This window comes from Homarus americanus, unplaced genomic scaffold (genome assembly GCF_018991925.1).
Source record: "Homarus americanus isolate GMGI-L3 unplaced genomic scaffold, GMGI_Hamer_2.0 scaffold367, whole genome shotgun sequence".
NCBI classification, from domain to species: Eukaryota; Metazoa; Arthropoda; class Malacostraca; order Decapoda; family Nephropidae; genus Homarus; species Homarus americanus.
The window spans coordinates 406,588-432,039 of NW_024743709.1; the positions used below are offsets into that span (position 1 = coordinate 406,588).

Consider the following 25,452-nt stretch of genomic DNA (forward strand, 5'->3'; position numbering starts at 1 on the left):
GAAGAGGAGGAGGTGAAGAACAAGAAGAACAAGACCAAAAACAAAAATAACAAGAACAAAAATAACAAGAACAAGAACAAAACAAAAATAACAAAACAAGAAGAACAAGAACAAATATAACAAGAACAAGAAGAACAAAAATAACAAGAACAAGAAGAACAAAAACAAAAATAACAAGAACAACAAAATAACAAGAACAAGAAGAACAAAACAAAAATAAGAGAACAAGAAGAACAAAAATAACAAGAACAGGAGGAGGCCCAACCAACACTATGATTTAAATGTAGGCTGTGGTCCAGGGTTCACCAGCTGTTCCCTCCACACGCTACTGCCACGCCCACCACAGCTGAGGCAGGGGGGGAGGGAGGAGGGAGGAGGGAGGTGGGAGAGGGAGAGAGGGAGAGAGTGATGCAGCAGACCAGCCCAGTTCACCAGTGCAAGAATACCTTCTTCCTACCTGGCTCACACTTCCATCACCACCTGGCTCACACTAACACCATCACCACCTGGCTCACACCCTAACACCATCACCACCTAGCTCACTAACACCATCACTACACAGCTCTCTTCATCACCATCTAGCTCCACCTAACACCATCTTCCATCTGGCTCTTTTTCAACATCATCACCACACAAAACTCTTTTCTTCATCACCTAGCTCCCTACTAACACCATCACCATCTGGCTCACACTAACACCATCACCATCTGCTCTTTCTTACCATCACCACCTGGCTCACACTATACCATCTACCTGGCTCCTTTCTTTACCATCACCATCTAGCTCCCTAACACCACATCACCACCTGGCTCACACTAACACCATCTGCCACAGCTCTGCTATCACCCACCACCTCACACTAACACCATCACCATCTGGCTCACTAACACCATCACCATCTGACTCACACTAACACCATCACCATCTTGGCTTCCACACCTAACACCATCACCATCTCATCACACAACACCATTTACTCTTATCTGGCTCCACTAACACCATCTCCCCATCTGGCTCACATAACATCATCACCACACTGGCATCCCTCATCACCACCTGGCTCACACTAAACACCATCACCCACCTGGCTCCACACTAACACCATCTGCCCTGACTCCACACTGGCTCACACTAACACCATCACCATCTGACTCACACTACTGCTCACCATCCTGACTCCACACTAACACCATCACTCACACAAACCACTTTCTTTTCCATCACCACCTGGCTCTTTACTTACCATCACCATCTGACTCACACTAACACCATTACCACCTGTCACACTAACACAACACACAGCTCACACCATCACCACACCAATCACCTAACATCATCACCACCTGGCTCCACTTCTCACACCATCACCACACACATCACTAAACACCATCACCACATGGGCTCACTTACTAACATCACCTTTTAGCACCATCTTACACCTGGCTCACACCTTTCATCACACCCACTGGCTCACACTAACATCATCACCACCTGTCCCACCTTCTTATCTGGAACACTCTTCAAGACACAAGCTGGCTCATACTAACATCTGCATCTGGCTCACACTAACATCACCATCTGGCTCACTAACACCACCATCTGGCTCACTAACACCACCATCTAACAAGTAATAAGAGACTGAGTGAGGTGAGGAGGCACTGACCTGGCTAGTAGAGTGGGGAATGGAGTGAGCATCAGGAAGAGAGAGGTGGGGTGAGGAGTGAGGGTGAGATGAGCGTGAGGAGGTGGAGGGTGAGGTGAGGAGGTGAGGCAGTGAGGGAGGTGGAGGTGAGGTGAGGGAGGGGTGAGGTGAGGGTGAGGGGGTGAGGCTGAGGTGAGGTGAGGTGAGGCATGTGAGGGGGTGGGAGGGTGAGGGGTGAGGGTGAGGCGTGAGGGAGGTGGAGGCTGAGGTGCCTCCAGGGTGAGGGTGAGGTAGGTGGGAGGGTGAGGGTGAGGGTGGACTGAGGCATGGGAGAGAGGTGAGGGGGAGGGTGGAGGGGAGGGTGAGGGTGAGGGTGAGGTGAGGGGTGAGGGTGGGGAGGGGGGAGAGGGGAGAACTGCTCAAGACACACTCCACATCCACCAACATCTCGTAATGATACACCACCAACCAGCACACTCTCGCTCCGCCCCTCTCCTCTACCCCACCCCCCTCTCACCCTCATCCCACCACACCCTATCCTCTCATCCATCTACCTGGCCCCTTTTCTACGTCTCCACCCACGTACCCACCCTCTCCACCCACGTGCCCACCCTCTCCACCCACGTGCCACCCTCCCCTCATACACCCATCCTAAACAAGTCCGCCCTACCATCCTACGCTTCCTATCCTCCCACGCCAAGTCTCCCCTCACCTTCCTTCTCCCCCTTTTTATTGGGGTGTAAAGAGGGGAGATAACATGGGGAGGAAGAGGGGAGATACAGAGGATAGGTGTGTGTGTGTGTGTGTGTGTGTGTGTGTGTGTGTGTGTGTGTGTGTGTGTGTGTGTGTGTGACACTAAGCTGGTCCCAAGTAGATAGATAGAGTGAGGTGTGACGCTATGTGAGAAGAGGCGTCACCTGCCCTCCGTCACCGAGTTACTTCACCAGGTATACGCAACATTACGCCACCAACTCCCTGTGTAACACCTGTAATTTACGCCGCCTCTCTCTGGTCTACGCCTTCATTACAGCTGATACAACGGCCAGGCCGTCATGGTGACAGTAGGGAGAGGGGGAAGGAGCAGGGCCGGATTTACCTACTTGTGGGCCCCAGGCCAAACTCATCAGTGGGCCCCCAAATTTATAGAAATGTTTGCATGTTTCAATAATCAATATATATATATATATATATATATATATATATATATATATATATATATATATATATATATATATATATATATATATATATATATATATATATATATATTTTACTGTAATTATTTTGCAGTGGCCAATTGTCATCAAATATTACATTATATCATAATATTATAATGTAAGAAATAAGAATTTCAACACAATGTGACACATCATTACTTTTCATCAAATTAGTTCTATATCATGTACATCTTATATATGGGAATACTGGAAGCATAATCAATTTTGCCAGCACATGAAGTACAGCAAACTGCGAATTTCAAAATAAATTCTTCCTACTTTTTTCATGGAAAATTTGTCAATGATACTGTTTGTGTCAAGGGATTGTAGGAGGCCAGATTCAATGCGTAATAATGAAAGTGAGTTTAATCTGGTTTGTCCCATGATAGACCTCAGGTGGTTTTTCACCCAAGATAGAGTAGAGAAAGACCTCTCTCCTTCACAATTTGTAATAGGGATGGTAAGGAAAATTGTTACCAAGATACTAATGTTTGGAAAGGCAGTTGTCAAAATACCATCTTTGGACCTCAGCAAAGTGGAGATGTTTTTTCACTGACCTGTCAGAGTCAGAAGACAAAATGTCTTTAAATTGCAAAAACTCATCTAGAACAGATGCTTCCAGGTCACTGGAATAGGTACTGACAACCAATTCCAGTTGGGCTTTGAGATCATAATATTTCATGCTGTCATACTCCAAAAATGACAAAAATTGAAAGTCATTTGAATAAGTAATAATGCAGATATCAAACTTTGGTTAACAGATCTTTAATCAGCATGTTCAGGAGTACCTATACTGAGATTTTGAATAAAGTCGATGCTATTACTGTTAAACTATTGTACAGTACTATACTTGAGAGACAAGACTGAGAAACTGTAATGTTGTTAATGATTCAATGTGAAATTTTGTTTGCATTTTCCCGGGATAATCTATTCACCCCGTTAGTTGTTTGAATATGTTATCAGCAACACACTACTACTGGCATTTGTCAGAATCCACAAAGTCGTGTAGGAAGTGAAGCTAAAAAGATATATCGGATTGATCGATTTAAGTTAAACACAATAATTACCAGTACAGTATACACTTTACATCCAAATACTGTATAGTACTGTAACATGATAATGTACTGAGCAGAAGGAGGGAGGGAGAGAGGGAGAGAGGAAGGGAAGGAGGGAGGGAGGGACGGAGGGAAGCAACACGGCACTCTGGAAGGAGGAAAGAATGGAAGGGAGAGAGGAAGGAATGAAGGAATGGAGGGAGAGAGAGGAAGGAATGAAGGAATGGAGGGAGAGAGGAAGAGAGGAGGGAGGCCACACGCCACTCAACCATCTCACCTCCAGGAGTTTATTTTCCCTCACCACCACAAGTAAACACAGCCTCAACTATTATGTTACCTCACCAGGGTAGGAGCAGGGGGGTGGGGTGAGGGGGGTCAAGGAAGATCACTGTTCTATACGTTATCGATAGGTCGAGACATGTGAGGTCAGGAAAGGTCATTAACCAATTACAAATAAACAGGTCAAGAAAAAGGTCAATTATCAGGCTAAAAATAATCAGAGGTAAATAAAAACAATAGGAAGGTATGAAGGCAGAGGTAAGAGGAGTGACGGAGGGAGGGGCTGTCATCACCGCCTGGCTATCATGACCGAAATACGCTGAGTGAAGACTTGGCACCTTTCACCTCACCCTTCACTGTGGCCTTACCTGTGGCCCTCCACTGTAAACGCTTCTGCGCTTCACCTTGCAATGGGTGTAAGGGGGTGCCCAAAAAACAAGCCCCCTCCGGAGCAATCTAAAAAAAAAAAAAAACATGTGGCCCTGTATCCATGGCCCTACCTGTGGCCCTGTATCTATGGCCCTACCTGTGGCCCTGTGTCCATGGCTCTACACTTACAGTACGTGACCCTACACCCGGTTACACCACTACACTCAACACTTAATTCATACACTCACCCACCTCCTACATCACTACACTTACCCTACACACACTCACACCCTAGCTAGAGCCTAGACACACACTCACACACACCCTAGACACACACTCACACACCCTAGACACACCTCACACCTAAGCTAGAGCCTAGACACACACTCACACACACCCTAGACACACACTCACACACCTAGACACACACCTCACACCCTCGATACACACTCACACCCTAGACACACACACACCAGACACACACACTCACACACCTAGGCACACTCACTCACACCCTAGACACACACTCACACACCCTAGACACACTCACACCCCTCGATACACACTCCACACCCTGAACTTTTTACCTGGTTACACACTCACACACCCTAGACACACTCCTCACACCCTAGACACACACTCACACACCTAGACACACACACACCAGACACACACTCCCCACACCCCTAGACACTTGCTCCACTCACACCTAGACACACACTCACACACCCTAGACACACACACTCCCACACCCTAGACACACACACACACACACCCTAGAGCACACACACTCACACACCTAGACACACACTCACACACACCCTAGACACACACACTCACACACCCTAGACACACACACTCCCACACACACACCTAGACACACACACTCCCACACACCTAGACACACACACTCCACCCTGAACACACACACTCCACACACACCCTAGACACACACACTCCACACACCCTAGACCTCCACACACACACACCCTAGACACACACACACACACCCTGGAACACACACACTCACACACCTAGACACACACACTCCCACACACCCCTAGACACACACACTCACACACACCCTAGACACATGTGGTTGACTTGGTCATCGTCAGCAGCAACAGTAAGGTAAGGTATAAATATATATATTATAAGTAGGATATATATCAGCAGACGCTACCACCACTACCACACCTACTACCCACCACTACCACCACTACTACCACACCACCACCACTACTACTACCACCACCACTACTACCACCACTACTACTACCACCACTACTACTACCACCACCACCACCACTACTACTACCACCACCACCACCACTACCACCACTACTACAACAGTCACCATCACACTACACCAGGTTAGGTTAGGTTCACCATTAAAATTAACTACACTACATTAAGGTCTAAACACCAATAACTAAACAATGGAACAATCTCTTTAACTCCGTCTGGTTAATGTACCGATATCGTAACGTTAGCCTTGGCCTTTATAAAACAAAGTGCTTCCGATAATGAACTGCTTGTGTGAGTTAATGCATTTACCCAGAGCTGTGTGTTGGTTAAGTAGTAGTAGTAGTAGTAGTAGTAGTAGTAGTAGTAGTAGTAGTAGTAGTAGTAGTAGTAGTAGTAGTAAAACATAATACACACACACACACACTACAACTACCACACAGATAATTAAACCATAAACAATAGGCCTTCAAAGATGTCATTATAAACATTGAAGAAAATATAAAATAATTCAGGTTTTATGAAGTACAATTTATTTTCACCATCTCACCGTCACCATCACCATTACCCCCATTCACAATCACCCACACCATCACCATCACCCTCAACATTACCCTTTACTGACACCATCCTTCCACGAACACCATCCCAGCGAGGCTCCAGGAAGCTGCTGACCTCCGGGAAACAGGTAAATAAAATATCCCGACTCTCACAGACAAACAGACACACTCCATAGCTCGCTACACTATACATATATTCCTACAGCTTTTCTTTACATATATAATCTACATATTAATACATATTTCCTGTAGTTTATGTATTATTTGTCATGTATGTTTTAAGTTATATGTTTAAATACGTTTATACATTTATATATATTTCAGACAATATATTAACTAACTAATGTAACTTAATCTAACCCAAATTTGTTTAAGTTAAGTTAAGCAAAGATAAGCTAAGCTAACCCAACGCAACTATACCTAACTTAATCAAACACAAAGGTGGAGTTTCTTATCGAGGTAAACTCAAAACGTGATTACACACACACACACACACAGAGCGAGGGGTTAGTAAGTGTGTGTGAGTGCCACGTGGCAGGCACAGTGCCAACACTCAACCACTACTATCATTACTATCACCCCTCACACTCTCTCCACTTCTCTCTACCTCACACACTTCCCTCTACCTCCCACTCTCCCCTCTACCTCACCACACTCTCTCTACCTCACCCACACTCTCCCCTCTCCCTCACCACCTCTCCCCCTCCCTCCCCTCCCCTCCACCTCCCTCTCCCCTCTCCCTCCCCCTCTCCCCTCCCCCACTCCCACTCTCCCCTCTCCCCTCCACCACACACCTCTACCTCACCACTCCTCCCCTCCCACTCTCCCCTCACCCTCTACCTCCCCACACTCTCTCCCTCTCCCCTCACCACCTTACCCCTCTCCCTACACCACACTCTCCCCTCCCCTCCCTCCTCTCCTCTCTCTCTCTCTCTCAGTCTTGGAGTAACATAGTAGCTTACAACCTTTCTCTCTCTGTGCGTGTGTGTGTGTGTGTGTGTGTGTGTGTGTGTGTGTGAAGGCCACCAGGCATGCACTACACATCGGCAGCTGGACATTCACCAATCAAAATACACCAAAGATGTCAACAGCTGCTCGCAACCACCTCCTATTACCACCACTACCACCATCATCACTACTACCACCATTGCTACCATCACCACCTACTGTAGTCTATCACCACTACCACTATCTAGCCTATCACCACAATTACCCTCATCATCACCACCTTTACTGACTGACTGACAGAATTTTCTCCCTTCACGCCCTACTCTATCACGCTCTACCACCACCACACACTGTCCAATCACCATCCAGATATATTTTATAGTTTAATCCACGCTACAAACTCCATTTGAATCGTAAATAACAACAAAATCAATAAACAAGCACATGACTCAAAACACCTGACGCATATGACTCAAAACATCTGACGCACATGACTCAAAACACCTGACGCACATGACTCAAAACACCTGACGCACATGACTCAAAACACCTGACGCACATGACTCAAAACACCTGACGCACACGAGACTCAAAACACCTGATCGTGATGCATTTCTAATTTTACAATATTAAATTCATAATAAATAAATATATAAAAATCACCAAGCGAGATATTAAACCAGCCTCTAAAAAAAATTAACTACATATAAAATTACCTCCCCCCGACCCCTTAAATAAAACACTATCCCCTTAAACCCCTAAAAAAAACCACAACCAATAAACCACAATTAGAGTATAAAACAAGAGAGTACTGGGAAGCGAAATACTAAACATACGTAAATTAAACCCCTCCCCCCTCAAGGCTGCAATTTGCAATCAGAATACAAACTTGGGGCAGAAACTCACTTCAAAAACTCAATTTGCATGGTGTTGTGAGGAGACTGCGTGGCTGAGGGAGGTAGGGAGAGAGAGAGCGAGAGGGAATGGAGAGGGAGGAAGGGAGGCAGAGAGATAGATAGATAGATAGATAGACAGACAGTTAGAGACAGACAGACATCCTATTACTGTCACCTCCAACACCTGATCACTTTCATCTTTGAGAGTAAAATAATACCTGGCTCACGTCTTGTCTTCCTTACCTGTAACTTGTAAATTTCCTCCATCGCTATACAAGTCTTTCCTCTTGGGGTAAATATCTGTCTAATTAATGTTTATTTCTCTGTTAGTCGTCAATTTATGTTTAAAAGTCTATAATGTTTGTTAAAAAAATGTATTAAGTGAGCAACAAGAATCATGTGGTTTAATATGAGAGACGTCATATGGTTTAATCCCACAGGAATCCTAGGGTTTAATCTACTAGGGAGGAAAAAACAGACAAAAGGAACTCAACACTCACGCATCCTGCAGGATTTCACAGGGTCCTTCACCTCCCTCGAGCGGCGGACTCTTCATGATGGTGTTGGTCTTGGTCACAGCATCTCCCGAGGTGTAAGGGCGCCTCATACACCGCCCTATTCCTCCTTATACACCGCGTGGCTCCCTCACTCACGGGTCAACACACTTCACTAGCTTCTTCACTTTATTGTTCGTGAATAGTGTATAACTTCACTATACTCTATATACGTGTATAGTGTATAAGTCCACTATCTTCTCTTTAATTCTCGTGTATGGTGTATAATCTCACTATTTTCTTCACTTTATTGTTCGTGTATAACTTCACTATACTCACTTATTATCCATGTATAGTGTATAACCCTCTATACAGTTTTACATCAACACCTCAACTAATAATTGTGTATAAAATTCTCTAAAAGTTTATTTCAATTCCCAAATACAGGAATTCTTAAACTAATTCTGTATTTAATCAGGGTAAAGTTACTTAATGTTTTTCTTTGTTACAGAATGTTGAGGGAAAACTTTGGAAATGTTTACAGTAATTTCTCGTAGTGTTGTCAAGTTTACTTTTTTTTAGTTTCAATGTTTATTAGAATCTGAAACGAAACATAAAATTACTTAATAAATTAAAAAGTTGTATACGCCTTATCTCAGCACCTCAGTATCTCAGCACCACAGTATCTCAGCACTTCAGTATCTCAGCACCTGAGTATCTCAGCACCACAGTATCTCAGCACCACAGTAACTCAGCACTTCAGTATCTCAGCACCACAGTATCTCAGCACCACAGTAACTCAGCACCACAGTATCTCAGCACCACAGTAACTCAGCACCACAGTATCTCAGCACCACAGTATCTCAGCACCACAGTATCTCAGCACCACAGTATCTCAGCACCACACTCAGCACTTCAACTCAGCCACAGCACTCAGGCACTGCATCTCAGCACTATCTCAGCACTCCACAGTAGCCTCTCAGCACTCAGTATCTCAGCACCACAGTATCAGCACTTCAGTATCTCAGCACTTCAGTATCAGCACCACAGTATCTCAGCACCACAGTATCTCAGCACCACAGTATCTCAGCACCACAGTATCTCAGCACCACAGCTCAGCACTTCAGTATCTCAGCACCACAGTATCTCAGCACCACAGTATCTCAGCGCCTGAGTATCTCAGCACCACAGTATACTCAGTGTTCCTTTTTTATCACTGAACATAACACATAACAGTCCGGGAAACAGTGAACAAAATCTGTACCTGAACAACTGAACAATCTACCATCTTATACCACCAAATGGCATCAACTTCATAAAGACACACAGTCACACACACACACACACACACACACACAGTCATACACACACAAGCAATAACCTGTAACATTATAGCTTGAAAATCTATCCCTTTCTTTTACTCAATCACAATCATTCTCATTCTCTCTCTCTCTCTCTCTCCACGTGTCCCCCATTTTACTCACAACACTGGACACACATTTCGAGTATTCTGTCCCGATGCTCTGGGTGACAGTTCATAGACCCGTGTCCACCTTAAATATCCGTGAGTCTAGCAGCCGTCTTCCCAGTCACATTGTGAATCCTACCGCGGTGACCTCACAGCCAGAGAGAAGCCTCACAACCAGGTAGAAGCCTCACAGCCAAGTAGAAGCTTCACAGCCAGGTGGTAGACTCACAGCCAGGTAGAAGCCTCACAGTCAGGTAGAAGCCTCACAGCCAGGTAGAAGACTCCACATATCACCGTGGTGGCAGAATGGTGAAACACCCGAAGCTGGTGATGTGTGTGTGTGTGTTCGTGAGCCTGGCGGTCCCTCGTTAACACCGTCGCTGGTCACCTTCTGCAGGAGAGAGAGAGAGAGGGGAAACATGTTATTGATCGGTGGTTCAGCACTTCATTCCTCGCGGTAAAAACACACTCAAACATTTTTTAAAAAGCAAAACTATTTTTTTTTACAGGTATGAAAGAAATCAGCTTGTGTGTATGTGTGCGTGTGTGTGTGATAGATAGATAGATAGATAGATAGATAGTTGCCTCACTTCCTCAACACACACACACATCTCCTCACCTGTCAAAACAGCTCGTTAACCCCGAGACTGTCTTTGTGGTGTTGGCCCTTATCTTCCTCTCCCCGCTCGACTCAACTCTAGATAACAGTCCTGGCAGCCCTTCCTAACTCCTAAATCCTTCGTAGGACTTCCCCATCCTAAATCCTTCGCATACGACCAATCCGACCACCCTGAATTCTTCTTTGGACTATTCTAAATCCTTCCGAGGGACATCCTAAAATCCTTCGTAACACCATCCTGAATCCCGACCATCCTACCATCCTAAATCCCTCGTAAGACCATTCTATAACCTTCCTAGGGCCATCTTAGTTCCTTCATAGCTCTATCTCTCTTTGACAGTGGCCATTCTTATATAAACACACGCGGCCATATGTCTGTTCACGCACTACCACCCTCCCTCCCTACCTACCTACTTCTCTATCTACCTCCGCCTACCTAACTCCATCTTATTTACTTCCCTCACTTCCTCCTCCTTCCCTCACTCCCTCCTCCTTCCCTCACTCCTCCTCCTTCCCCTCCCTCCTCCTTCCCTCACTCCTCCTCCTTCCCTCACCCCTCCCTTTCACTCCCTCCTCCTTCCCTCACTCCTTTCCTATCTACCTACCTCCCTCCTTCCCTCCCGTCCATTATTCCCTCCTAACTTTTAACACACAGGAGTTATGCTAAAGTTCAGAACACACACACACACACACACATTATTTACATATACTTAAAGCTGTTGAATACTGATGAAAACAATTAATTTGTACTTGTTATCGTGACATACTAGAATTATTAATGTGTTTATCACCTGACAGACCACCACTACTTCCGGGTTGAACTAACGAGGTTATCAATAATGTAACCCTGATATACTGCCATCCACACACACATGGGTTTAGGTTACACTACGACCGGTGTGTTTGTTGACAGAGTGTGGGAGGTAGAGGAGGGTGCCGGGTGAGGAGGCACTACCCATCCCACCTGGTGTGTGTGTGTGTGTGTGTGTGTGTGTGTGAAATATTAACCATCTTACGAACTTTTAAGACTCTGGGCCACAAAATCCATGGTAAGAAACTCGAGAGAGAGAGAGAGAGAGAGAGTTTACCCCCTTACCCCTCCCCGCCTGATCCCTCCCCCTGACTCCTAACCCTCCCTCCTCCCCCAGTCAACGGCGCTAAACACAGGGCGGTGGCACCAGGCCCCAGAATGTGGCAGTAATGGCCATCGGAAGTGCCACAACAACTATCACCTTGGCACTCTCGCCGCTCAGCTGGGCAGGGTACAGCCGGGGAGGGGGGGGAGGGAGGGAGGGAGGTACAGGGAGGGAGGGTGAGGAGTGAACGGGGGGGGAGGGGGAATAGAGGGTAAGTTCTCAACCACACACACTTATCACTTTCACTTTCAAAATACTGTATGCCTAATGTGTGTGTGTGTGTGTGAGAGAGAGAGAGAGAGAGAGAGATAACACTAGCTTTAACTTGCCCTTGACCTGGTCTAGTGGGAAGCTAGGTCATGGAGGGTGGCGGTGGCCGACATACACACACGCACAGTACAGGTATAGATACAACCACAGGTAAACATTAACTAGAAGACAACAGTAGGAGGAGGAGGGGGTCAAGTATAAGCTCATGAAGGAGGAGTTGTCGTATATTATAATCCCAGGTACAGGTGTTAATTATGTGAGGTGTGTCTGACAGGTGAGAGCAGTTCCTCGTTCCTGTGTACACTCTCACCTGTTCACTGATGTTGTAGGAGTCAAAATAGGGTATTGTTTTGACCTATTCACTATCTTTCAGAGGTCACGTGTGGGTAAACACTGTTATTTATAATGTTTATTTTTTTCGAAATTGATTGGGAGATTTCCTTTTGATGTGTGTGTGTGTGTGTGTCACCCTCCCACCCATCAACCATGCCATCCATGTACCCACCCGCCCTACCACCAACCCTCCCATCCACCCTGTTACCCACCCAACCAACCACCCAACACGCCACCCAAGACAGATATTGATAGCGCTGCCTGCGGGCGTTAGCAACAAGCAGCTGGTACCTAGAACCAGACAGGTACGTTGACTGTGGGAGAGGGGTGGGAGGGGAGAGAGGGAGAGAGAGGGAAGGGAAGATTGGAGGTGAGAGGTGAGAGAGGTAGGGAGAGGGAGGTAAGAAGTTAGAGGTGAAAGGGGGGGATTTGAGGCAGATGAAGGTGAAAAGTGAGAGGGGTGGCCCGGGGAGAGGGAGACTGAGAGGGAGATAAAAGGAGGCACTGAGAATGGTGTGAAGGAAGAGAAAGGAAGGGGGAGTGACAAAGAAAGGGGAGAGGGTAAGAGATCAAGAAAGGGGGAGAACGAGAAAGAAGTGAGGGAAAATAACGAGTGGGAAAAGAGGGAAAGATAAAAAAGGAAGAGAGGGACGAAAGGTTAAGATGAGAGGGGTATAACAGGAAGAAGAGGAAGTAGGAGGAGGAGGACGTGGAGGAGGGTGGATGAGAAGAGGAGGAGGAGGAGGTGGAGGTGCTGGTCTGGGAGGTACATGTATTAAAGCAGTGTTGGCAGGGCAAGAGAAAGACTCTACGGTACAACACTGATCTACGGTACAACACATCAACAATCATCATCATCACTATCATCAACAATCATCATCACTATCATCATCGTCACTATCATCACCGTCACAGTTGATCCGCATTGCAGCAACAGCAGGAACAGCCCCGCCACGAGTCCAGCGGTTAAATCAACAACAGCCCCTGCAGCATTCACCAGCAGGAGCTGTTAACTCATCCACCTCGGGGTGTGGTGGAGAGAGAGAGAGAGAGAGAGAGAGAGAGAGAGAAAGGAGAGAGAGAGAGAAAGGAGAGAGAGAGAGAGAGAGAATGCATTAGGCTGGGTCATGCGGGTGACCTTGGAGTGTGTTCCCCGCCTCCCCCCCCACCTTCCCCTACCATCCCCTTCCCTTGCCACCTCCCCCTCCCCCCCACCTTACCGTCCTCACCACTAAACTCACTGACTTAACTTAATTACCCCAATGACCTTGACCTGAGCCAGTAGGTGGGTAGTTGGCTGGTCAAACGGGCCCCAGTTCTTTACAGCCCCCAATCACACTAGACCCCAACCTAACCTAACCCAACCTGATCAGGGGATTAAGAAAAAAGATATGATGGTCAGAGGGAAGAGGAGGACGAGGGGAAAGGTGAGGAGGAGGAGGAGGAGGACAAGGATGGGAAAGGAAAAGAAGCAGGAGAGAGAGAGAGAGAGAGAGAGAGAGAGAGAGAGAGAGTAAGGCATTCAATAATAACACACACACACCAGGTTAATACAGTGTTATGTATGCAGAAGGAAGGATGGACAAAGACTTAGGTTACAACTCATGTATAAAGAATTAGCTGGCCCAGAGGACGAACACTTCTTTATTTACTTACAACTTAAACCAACATAAAACACGACCTTAAAACCTAAAACTGGTGATGTTCTTTGAAACTTATGACGTCATTGTTACTTAAAATTGGTGATGTCATTATTACTTAAAACTTAAAGTGAGGGAAGAGAGGAGTAAGGATGTGAGTGAGGAGTGAAGGAGTGAAGGAGTGAGGGAGTGAGGGAAAACAGTGACTTCTCTTCTCTCTAGTGAACCAAGAACTTCCTGTCACAGTATACTGGCCTTACCTAACCTGTTCTTAAGGTCACACACACACACACACACAGTATGCACGCTACGTTTGATATGCAATAATAGTATGTTTACTCTGCATACTAAGACGGGTCGACTGATAGTTAATCGTGTAATAATATTAATAATAATAATAATAATAATAATAATAATAATAATAATAATAATAATAATAATAATAATAATAATAATAATTAAGGGTTTATTGAAAAAGTTCTGCAGCCCGAAGGCTGAAAATATACATTGGACATAAATGACTTATTACATACATTGGTGGTTTAACAAAAGCCTTCATTAGAGAAAGGTAAAGGAACACACAGTGAACATACAGATTAATGTTTACAGTGGAGGTCACGTAGATCATGAGAGCTGAGGTGTTGAACAGCACACGTAGTGTAGTAACTCCCTCACAGATGGTGTTGTGTGTGTGTGTGTGTGTGTGTGTGTGTGTGTGTGTGTGTGTGTGTCCGTCAATTGATCATCGTCTCCCCTCAGGCTCCTTAAGAGTTATAAATACATCTAATAACTGATTTAATCGACTTAATTTGTGTGGTGATGTATGGTGATGTATGTATGTATGTATGTATGTATGTATGTATGTATGTATGCATGACTCCCTCGCTCTACAACAGTTGATACACTTAAGAGTGACAGGTGACACGCGCGCCCTTACTGCCCTCCTTCATGTGGCACTGTCTGTCTGTCCCTCTGTCTGTCTGTGTCAGTTGAAGGGATGTCTTAATAGGTCCTAATCCCTCTGGGCCCCTAACCTAAGCATCACAGGACTGGGGGCCCATCAGGATTATGGTCCATTACACCTGGGCCCATTATTACTGGCACCCATTAGAGTGGTGGGCCCTGGTATCAGAAGGAGACGCGGTTGGTTACACTCCCCAGAGCCAGGCAGACTCGTTCACTTAAGCTATCACCTCCTACTTAAGCACATCACGCCGCTATCCTCACTATGTACTGCCTGCCTGCATGCATTCCTTCCTCCCTGCCTACCTGTACCTACAATCCCTCCCTGCCTGCCTGCGTAACATCCCTCCCTCCCTCCCTCCCTACGTGACATCCCTCCCTCCCTCCCTCCCTGAATGCCTGCCTAACTGACTGACTGACTGAGAGAACATCAATGGTCAAGCCTACAGCACTAAAGCAGCTTCACTCCCAGTCACTCCAGCTTGTAAACTAGACACGTGTTTATATAAGACTTACCAACTCTCTCTCACACACACACACACACACACACACACACACACTTATGAAATACACTTACTGAAAACCCTTGAGTGTCTGCATTTCCGTTTTAAGTTATTTTCAACTCCAGTTAACTCACTCACTCACTCACTTCTCACTCACTCACTTCTCACTCACTCACTCACTCACTCACTCACTCACTTCTCACTCACTCAATAACTGGTTCAATTTCATTTAATTGCGTCAGCTACACTACAGTACCTCTTGGATACTAACACACACACACACACACACACAAATTAATTCACTTTCTATCACAGAGTCACGTCTCATAACTGTGTGTGTGTGTGTGTGTGTGTGTGTGTGTGTGTGTGTGTGTGTGTGTGTGTGTGTGTGTGTAGCTTAGTCTTTCACAAAAATCTATTAAAACTGAAGTAATCATGAAATAAACGCAAAAAGGAATAAAAAGGAAGCCAATTAAATGAGTTTGACACAAAACAGTGCCAATATTGACCAATGAGCTGGCACTTAAGAAAATATTGACCAATGAGCTGGCACTTAAGAAAATACTGACCAATGAGCTGGCACTTAAGAAAATATTGATCAATCAGCTGACAATAAGGGAAATATTGACCAATCAGCTGACAATCTAAACCAGAACAACTCAGGGACACATTATGGCACTCTCTAGTGTCTGTCTATTTATCTATCTATATGTCTATCTAACTATCTATCTATCTGCCGCTGTTGTGACGTCCAGGCCAAAACAGACACGATGAATTTAACATGAGATGAACTGAGACAGACATACAGGCAGACAGACAGACATACAGACAGACGCCACAATAATACTTAATGGCTAGACTTGGCTCCATAAACTCGACAATGTTAAGCGAAAAAAATAATACTGTATATATTTTGCAGATGGCCAAGTAGTGTATATATAGAGCTGACTAACGACAGATAAAATATTCAGAATTACTGGTAGTGCTGTGTGTGTGTGTGTGTGTGTGTGTGTGTGTGTGTGTGTGTGTGTGTGTGTGTGTGTTTTTCACCAAAAGGGAATATATATATATATATAGAGATATATATATATATATATATATATATATATATATATATATATATATATATATATATATATATATATATATATATATATATATATATATAGGTTCTGAGTATTCTAGCTTTTGGCCCTTATTCAAGACCAGATGGAAAGACGTGCCAAGGTGCTCTGTTGTTTCCTCTTCCTGTGTGATTTTATCAAGATTTATCTTATCCACGTTTTCACGGGGATCTACATGAAAGGTATATATATATATATATATATATATATATATATATATATATATATATATATATATATATATATATATATATATATATATATATATATATATAAACAACGAAAAATATAAATAGATTAAGAAAAGGAAATAATATTAATAATAATACACCAGTCAATAGAAATAATATTCACAGGTGACACATAGACATACAGGTGACACATAAACACACGCAAGTAACACAAATACACATACAGTAGGTGACACATGGGAGAGACTTACCATGTGTGCATTAGGTGACACATGCTCAGCTCCTCCCTGGCGCCGGGAGATCTGTTAAGAGAAGAAAATAAATCTGGTAAATAAATTAGAAGGAACATTAAAACCTTTCATAAATCATCATAAAAACTGGCATGAAGAAGAGGAGGTGGAGAAGGAGGGGGAGGAGGAGGAGGAAAAGGAACAAGGAGAAGAAGATCAGGAGGAAGAAGAGGAGGAAGAGCAGGAGGAGGGGGAGGAGGAGGAGGAGTTGGAAGAAGAAGTAGTAGTAGTAGTAGTAGTAGTAGTAGCTCAGCTCTCGATGCTGCACACAGGAGGAAAGAGAACGACAACAAGGGCATACGGGGAGAGATTTCAGAACGTTGATCAAGGCAGCTTCACTCCTCTAGTGTTCACAACCTCTGGTGGGATGGGACCAAGTGCAAGATGCTTCTACGCCAGACTCGCGGAGGTGATCTCCGAACAGAAGCAGCAGCCCAGAAGTTATGTCACAGCCTGGATGAGATGTCGACTGTCCTTCTCTCTCCTTCGGTCGGCTTTGCTCTGCCTCAGGGGAACGAGAGCTTCTGCCCCAAAGGCGACAACAGTTGCAGATATTGACTATGAGGCAACAGTCACTGAATGCCGCATAGATCTGCGGCTCAACACAGCTAGGATAGCTACTTATGGATTAGGATATTTAATTTTAAGGTAATAAAACGGCGGCAAAGGTGTGGCTATTGGGGGAGGCTGGAGGCCACGTTAAAAAGTAGTAGCAGTGACACACACACACACACACACACACACACACACACACACACACACACACACACACACACACACACACACGCACGCACACACACACACACACACACATTAACCTGAACACCAAAAATGGTTCTCCTTCACAAGCCCTCACGTGCCTCCCCCTTAAGGGTATGATGCCCCTCAAGTCACACTCAAGTGCATCCTCCAACTACACCCACTCAGAGGCCAAGTGTTTACTCCCGCAGGTTAGGTGTAGAGGTGTAATATCTAGGTGTACGTGTGTAATATTTAGGTGTTGCAGGTGTGGGTGTAGTAGGTGTGGGTGTAGCAGGTGTGGGTGTAGCAGGTGTGGGTGTAGCAGGTGTGGATGTAGCAGGTGTGGGTGTAGTAGGTGTGGGTGTTGCAGGTGTGGGTGTAGCAGGTGTGGGTGTAGCAGGTGTGGGTGTAGCAGGTGTGGGTGTAGCAGGTGTGGATGTAGCAGGTGTGGGTGTAGTAGGTGTGGGTGTTGCAGGTGTGGGTGTAGCAGGTGTGGGTGTTGCAGGTGTGGGTGTTGCAGGTGTGGGTGTAACAGGTGTGGGTGTAACAGGTGTGGGTGTAACAGGTGTGGGTGTAGCAAGTGTTTGTGTATAAGTTTGTATGTCTGTCTCTCTCAATTACTGTCTTTACTCTCTATTTATTTCCCTCTTTTTCTCCCTTATTCAATTACTCTCTCTCTCTCTCTCTCTCGCAGTCATCACAGCATTACAGGCGTATTCTCATTCACTCGTAGTCAACATGTAACCACACACTAATCTTTTACAAACACGAATAGATTACAAGGTCATGTTCATAATTAACTTAAGAGCATTCAGACATAATCTAATATATAAGAAAACAGACAGACAGACAGACAGACAGACAGACACACACACATACATACACACACACACACACACAGTTACATAACACGGAGGTAATGACAGTGATGACTCAGATTGTCAAGGTTGTCAAGGTCCAATTCTGACATCTACCTTCTCTCTCTCTCTCTCTCTCTCTCTCTCTCTCTCTCTCTCACTCTCCTATAACAGACCAATTATAGGACACACACACAGACAAAACAATACTACTGACCGAAGCGAAAAAAAAATCACTCAAGCAAATGGGTGGGTGAGCTGGGTGTGGGTGGGCTGGGGTGGGGTGGGCTGGGTGGGCTGGGTGGGTGGGCTGGGGTGGGCTGGGCTGGGGGTGGGATTGGAGAGTTAGGGGGGTTAAAGGAATGTACTTGATTCTTTATTAATAACACCTGTCACTTTCCACACCTGTTGATTGAGGTCTCATTTAATGGTTCATTCTCCTAAGGGTTCAGAGTCAGAGAAGCCGGAGTACCTTACCCCCTGAGACCCTGGACAAAACCCGGTACACACCCTTCTCGACCCTGATGCGAGGGAGATTCGAACCCGGGTTGCAATGATAGGAGGCGAGCTGGCTTGGCTCTCTATTTCCACTATCTTTTAAGGACTGACTCCACACACACACTGGGGGACTGACTTACACATAAACACACACACACACTGGATTGACTCACACCACACACACAGGAGGGCTGAATCACACCACACAAGGTTGACTCACATACACAAGGCTGACTCACACCACAAGGTTGACTCACACCACAAGGTTGACTCACACCACACACAAGAGGACTGACTCACACTAATTACAGTAGGACTTACACACACACACACACACAGGGCAGGTAAGACAGGTGTAGAACTTTCACACTCACAGCTGGTACCATGAGTCAACAACACCAGGTGAGAGGTCAACCTGGGTCAATCTCTCTCTCTCTCTCTCTTCCTACGTTTTCTTATTTCCTTCTTCTCTTCCCTCCTTCCTTTTCCTTCCATCCATACTCTTCTTCCTTCCCTCTCTATCTTTCCATCTGCCTCGCTTAAATATCTACCCACACACACACACACACACACACCAGCTGAAAACAACACACTGACCTATCACCTTCAAACTCAGACACACACACACACACATATCAGACTACTGCTCCCCCCCCCCTAATATTGATTCTGGACGAGATAGGTCAGAGGTTAAAGGGGGGAGGGGGGACGAGATAGGTCAGAGGTTAAAGGGGGGAGGGGGGAGTCAAGAGAATCACAAACAAACGAAAAAGTGAGAGAAAAACGAAATAGGTGAGACATTACCTACTCAAACAACTGTTGCCTAAAGAACCCAATGGAGATAAGGTGTGTGTGTGTGTGTGTGTGTGTTTGTTTTCGTTAATTATGTTTGTTTACTGTTTCGTGTTTGAGATTAATGATTGTTATTATTATTATCATTATTGTTGTTGTTGTTGTAGTAGTTGTAGATGGCTGGAGGTGGGTAATAGGTGGTGGAAGGGACAGGTGGGTGTTAGGTGGGTGAGTCATCAAGGTGAGGGGCGCCTTGTGCAGATGGTGGTAACTGGTGCAGGTGGATACAAGTGGTGATAAGCAGTGGTGATGGGTAATAGGTAGGGTGGCAGATGGGTGGACTACGTAATGTCGCAGCATCACCGGAAAAGGTCGACTATCAACAAGCAAAGGTCAAAGGTTAACCCGGGAAGAGATGATCTGCCAGCTCTCTCTCTCACAGCTTGGTCAGGACGGGGTATTGCCGGTAACACTGTACCATGCTGGACAATGTTATTGCTACTTGGGTGTTCTTATCAAATACAATTAGACGAGATTTGTTTGTTTGAGTGTGTTTGTTTGAGTGCGTTCTCGTGGGTTATTAGTGCGGCAGGAAGGTCGTGCGTGCATCTTGGAATTGAGAGCCACGAGTGTGTCTTCCTGAGAACTCCAACACACGATACATCCCCGAGCTCTTGAGACGGGGAAGAGGAGGGGAAGAAGAGGTGAGGGGAAAAGGAGATAAGGTAAGAAAAGGGTAGAGTAGATAAGGGGAGAGGAGAGGAGATAAGGGGAAGGGGGAGAGGGGATGGGAGGGAAGGTGGTGAGGGGAAACAAGGGGAGAGTCATGACGAAAGACAGAGGGTGAGGGTAAGGTTGAGGAGACACGTGAACAAGGGGATAGTCATGAGGGAGAGAGGGAGAGTCAACTGAAGGGAGAAGGAAGAGGGAGGTGAGGGAAGGGGGGAGAGAGGGAGATGAGGGGAGGGTGAGGGAACACAGGAGGTCTGGCAGGTTACCATTAACGTCATCTGCTGTATAGGTGAAGCCTCGCCTGTGATGCTGAGAGAGAGAGAGAGAGAGAGAGAGAGAGAGAGAGAGAGAGAGAGAGAGAGAGAGAGAGAGAGAGAAAAATGAGGGAGAGAGAAAGAAGGAATGAGAGACAAAGAAAGGAGAAAGAAAGGGAAGGAGAGAGAGAAGGAGAGCGTGGGAGAATGAATAAACGAGAGAAAAGAAAGAATGAGAGAGGAGAGAAAGAAAGAATAGAAGCAACATACCAACAACCAGCAGGCAGGTTAGGTTAGGTTTAACGTCACGGTGTTTAATCAAAAGGTGAATTAAGCTGGGGGGGATTAATCTTCACTTGATCCCAACTTAGTCATTTAATACAACGGGAGATCCTTCTAGTGTGTTGTTGAGGGTCATCACCTGATTGGCTCCTTACCTCACCAACTCTCACTCTGATTGGCCCTTTACCTCAATGGTTCTCACCTGATTGGCTCTCACCTGAATGACTCATATCTCCCCCCCCCGCCCCCACACAGAGGAGATAGTGGAGCACTTCAAGACGGCTCCCCCCCCACCATCAGAGGCTTCTCCCTGGAATGTGTGCCAGGAAGCCTCCCCAGAAGGCTTTAAATTCATTTTTATATGTTTCTCCATAAGGCTTCATGTCTGGAGGAGAGGGGAGAGGGGAGGGAACCGGGGGAGGGGAGGGAACCGGGGGAGGGGAGGGAACCGGGGGAGGGATGAGAGTCGGGAGGGGAGGGGAAGCAAAATATGAGAAAATGGTTCCAGAGAATATAATATTTGTCTCCCCAGCACTCAGCCTCTTACTGGAACAAAGATGGCGACGAAAATACACCGTGACTTGAGTATAAAAATAAATAAATAAAAACAATTCCTCCTCCAGGTTTGTGATTCAGCAGCTTAGTGAAATAAACATGGCGACTAAAATGCACTGAGACTGTCCTGCTGTGAGATGATGATAATGGTAATAATAATAATAACAACAACAACAACAACAATAACAACAACAATAAACAAGCCACAAAAACAACAGACAAGATGACAGGACAAACAAACAAAACTCAATAAATAGTGTAGCTTCAAACGTAAGAAAACAGGAATAAATAAACTCAACTACCCAACAAAAAGGAATTATATTTTCTTATATATTTTGTATTATAAAGAGATGGACGATAAGCTGGAGTGTGTGTGTGTGTGTGTTTTTTTTTTTTTCTGGGGCATTCCGACGAGATATCATAAGAGCGATAGTGTTTATTGGTGCTTGTGTATTATTCTGGATGTACTTAAATAGTTAGGCACATTAAATTTTAGTTCAGAGAGAAAACGTATTTTTGGCCAAAAATCCTTTAAGGCTATAGACTTACAATTTTTGTCATTTTCGGCCAAAAAATGGATTTTGTTCAAAATTTCAGTATAGGTACTCCTGAACGTGCTGCTTAAGGATCTGTTAAAAAAATTTGATATCTTACAGTTATAACTTGTTCAAATGGCTTTTTAGAAATGTTCAAATGATTTTTAGAATATTTTAATTACTTTTGCAATGCTAATTACTCGCCACTTATGGGTTTTCGAGGTCATTTCTTGGTGCTTGTGTATTATTCTGGATGTACTTAAATAGTTGGGCACATTAAATTTTAGTTCAGAGAGAAAACGTATTTTTGGCCAAAAATCCTTTAAGGCTATAGACTTACAATTTTTGTCATTTTCGGCCAAAAAATGGATTTTGTTCAAAATTTCAGTATAGGTACTCCTGAACGTGCTGCTTAAGGATCTGTTAAAAAAATTTGATATCTTGATTATAACTTGTTCAAATGGCTTTTAGAAAAAGTTCAAATGATTTTTAGAATATTTTAATTACTTTTGCAATGCTAATTACTCGCCACTTATGGGTTTTCGAGGTCATTTCTTGGTGCTTGTGTATTATTCTGGATGTACTTAAATAGTTAGGCACATTAAATTTTAGTTCAGAGAAAAACGTATTTTGGCCAAAAATCGCTAAGGCTATAGACTTACAATTTTGTCATTTTCGGCCAAAAATGGATTTTGTTCAAAATTTCAGTATAGGTACTCCTGAACGTGCTGCTTAAGGATCTGTTAACAAAAATTTGATATCTTGATTATAACTTGTTCAAATGGCTTTTAGAAAATGTTCAAATGATTTTAGAATATTTTAATTACTTTGCAATGCTAATTACTCGCCACTTATGGGTTTTCGAGGTCATTTCTTGGTGCTTGTGTATTATTCTGGATGTACTTAAATAGTTAGGCACATTAAATTTTTAGTTCAGGAAAACGTATTTTGGCCAAAAATCGCTAAGGCTATAGACTTACAATTTTTTGTAATTTTCGGCCAAAAATGGATTTTTTTCAAATTTCAGTATAGGTACTCCTGAACATTAACAGCAGGATCTGTTAACAAAATTTGATATCTTGATTATAACTTGTTCAAATGGCTTTTAGAAAATGTTCAAATGTATTTTTTAGAATATTTTAATTACTTTTGCAATGTAATTACTCGCCACTTATGGGTTTCGAGGTCATTTATTGGTGTGTGTATTATTCTGGATGTACTTAAATAGTTAGAGCACATTAAATTTTGGTTCAGAAGAAAACGTTATAATCAAGATATAAATTTTGGTTAATAGATCCTTAAGCAGCACATTCAGAGTACCTATACTAAATTTTGACAAAATGTTACAATGACAATAAAAACTGATTAACTGATCATAAGTTACACAGAAATACTAAAGAAAAAGTATTTAAGGCTATAGACTTACAATTTTTGTCATTTTTCGAAGCCAAAAATGGATTTTGTCAAAATTTTCAATGCCAGGCCTCCTGAATGTGCTGTGGGATCTATTAGCAAAAATTTGATATCTGATTATAACTTGTTCAAATGGCTTTTAGAAAATGTTCGATAGTTTTTTGAATATTTTTAATTAACTTTTGCAATGCTGTTATCGCCACTTATGGGTTTCGAGGTCATTTCTTGGTGCTTGTTGTATTATTCTGGATAGCATGGCCAGTTAGGCATTTAAATTTTTGGTTCAAGAGAAAAGCATGTATTTTTAATAAAAATCCTTTAAAGGCTTTAAACTTACAATTTTTCGTCATTCGGCCATGGTTTTTTGTTCAAGAATTTACAGTATAAGTACTCCTGAATGTGCTGTAAGGATCTGTTAACTTAATTTGATATCTTGATTTATAACTTGTTCAAATGGCTTTTTAGAAAATGTTCAAAATGATTTTTGGGCTATTTTAATTACTTTTCAATGCTAATTACTCGCCACTTATGGGTTTTCAAGAGGTCATTTCTTGGTATGTATTAATTCTTAAATAGTTAGGCACATTAAATTTGCAGATTCCAGAGAAAAAGCATGTTGTGCAAAAAAATCCTTTGGAGCTTTGAGCTTACAATTTTTTGTCATTTCCGGCCAAAAAATAGTTTTGTTCAAGTAGTGTAGGTACTCCTGTGGATAATAACCTTAGGATCTGTTAGCAAAATTTGATATCTTGATTATAACTTGTTCAAATGGCTTTTGAAAATGTTCAATGATTTTGAATAAAAATTACTTTTGCAATGCTAATTACTCGCCACACTTACTTATGGGTTTTCAGGGGTCATTTCTTGGTGCTTATGTCATTATTCTGGATGTACTTAAATAGTTAAGCACATTAATTTTAGTTCAGAGAAAAACGTATTTTTGGCAAAATGTTAAGGCTATAGACACCTGGTACATCTCATTTTCATTAAAAAATGGATTTTTGTTCAAAATTTCGAGTATAGTATCCTGAATGTGCTGCTTAAGAGATCTATTAGCTTAAAAACTTGATATCTTGATTGTAACTTGTTCAAATGACTTGAAAATGTTCAAATGATTTTGATGTTTTTAATTAACTTGCAATACTATTCTCCCTTATGGGTTTTCAAGGGTCATTTCTTGGTATATTATTGGATGTACTTAAATAGTTGGCACATTAATTTTAGTTCAAGAGAAAAGCATGTTTTTTGGCCAAAGTCCTTTAAGGCTTTAGACTTACAATTTTGTCATTTTCGGCCAAAAATGGATTTTGTTCAAATTTCCAGTATAGGTACTCCTGAATGTTGCTGTGGGATCTGTTAACAAGGTGATATCTTGATTATAACTTGTTCAAATAAACTTGAAAAATGTTCAAATGATTTTTAGAATATTTTTATTCACTTTTGCAATACTAATTACTCTTCCTGCTCGGGTTTTCATGAGGTCATTTCTTGGTGCTTGTGTATTATTGGATGTATACGTAAGTTGAGCTTTGTTAAATTTTAGTTCAGAG

General features: G+C 43.6%; 1 protein-coding gene across 2 annotated transcripts in view; it reads right to left on the reverse strand.

The window, feature by feature from the left end:
- The window catches only part of LOC121877234 (serine/threonine-protein phosphatase 4 regulatory subunit 4-like), a 76,005-nt gene that overhangs the window by 33,121 nt on the left and 17,432 nt on the right, over positions 1 to 25,452 (reverse strand). For both annotated transcript variants that reach the window (XM_042382868.1, XM_042382867.1), the window contains exon 2: positions 8,712 to 9,306. In XM_042382868.1, the coding sequence (XP_042238802.1) occupies positions 8,712 to 8,818 (107 nt within the window). In that variant the 5' untranslated portion in view covers positions 8,819 to 9,306. The remainder of the gene's footprint in view (positions 1 to 8,711; positions 9,307 to 25,452) is intronic.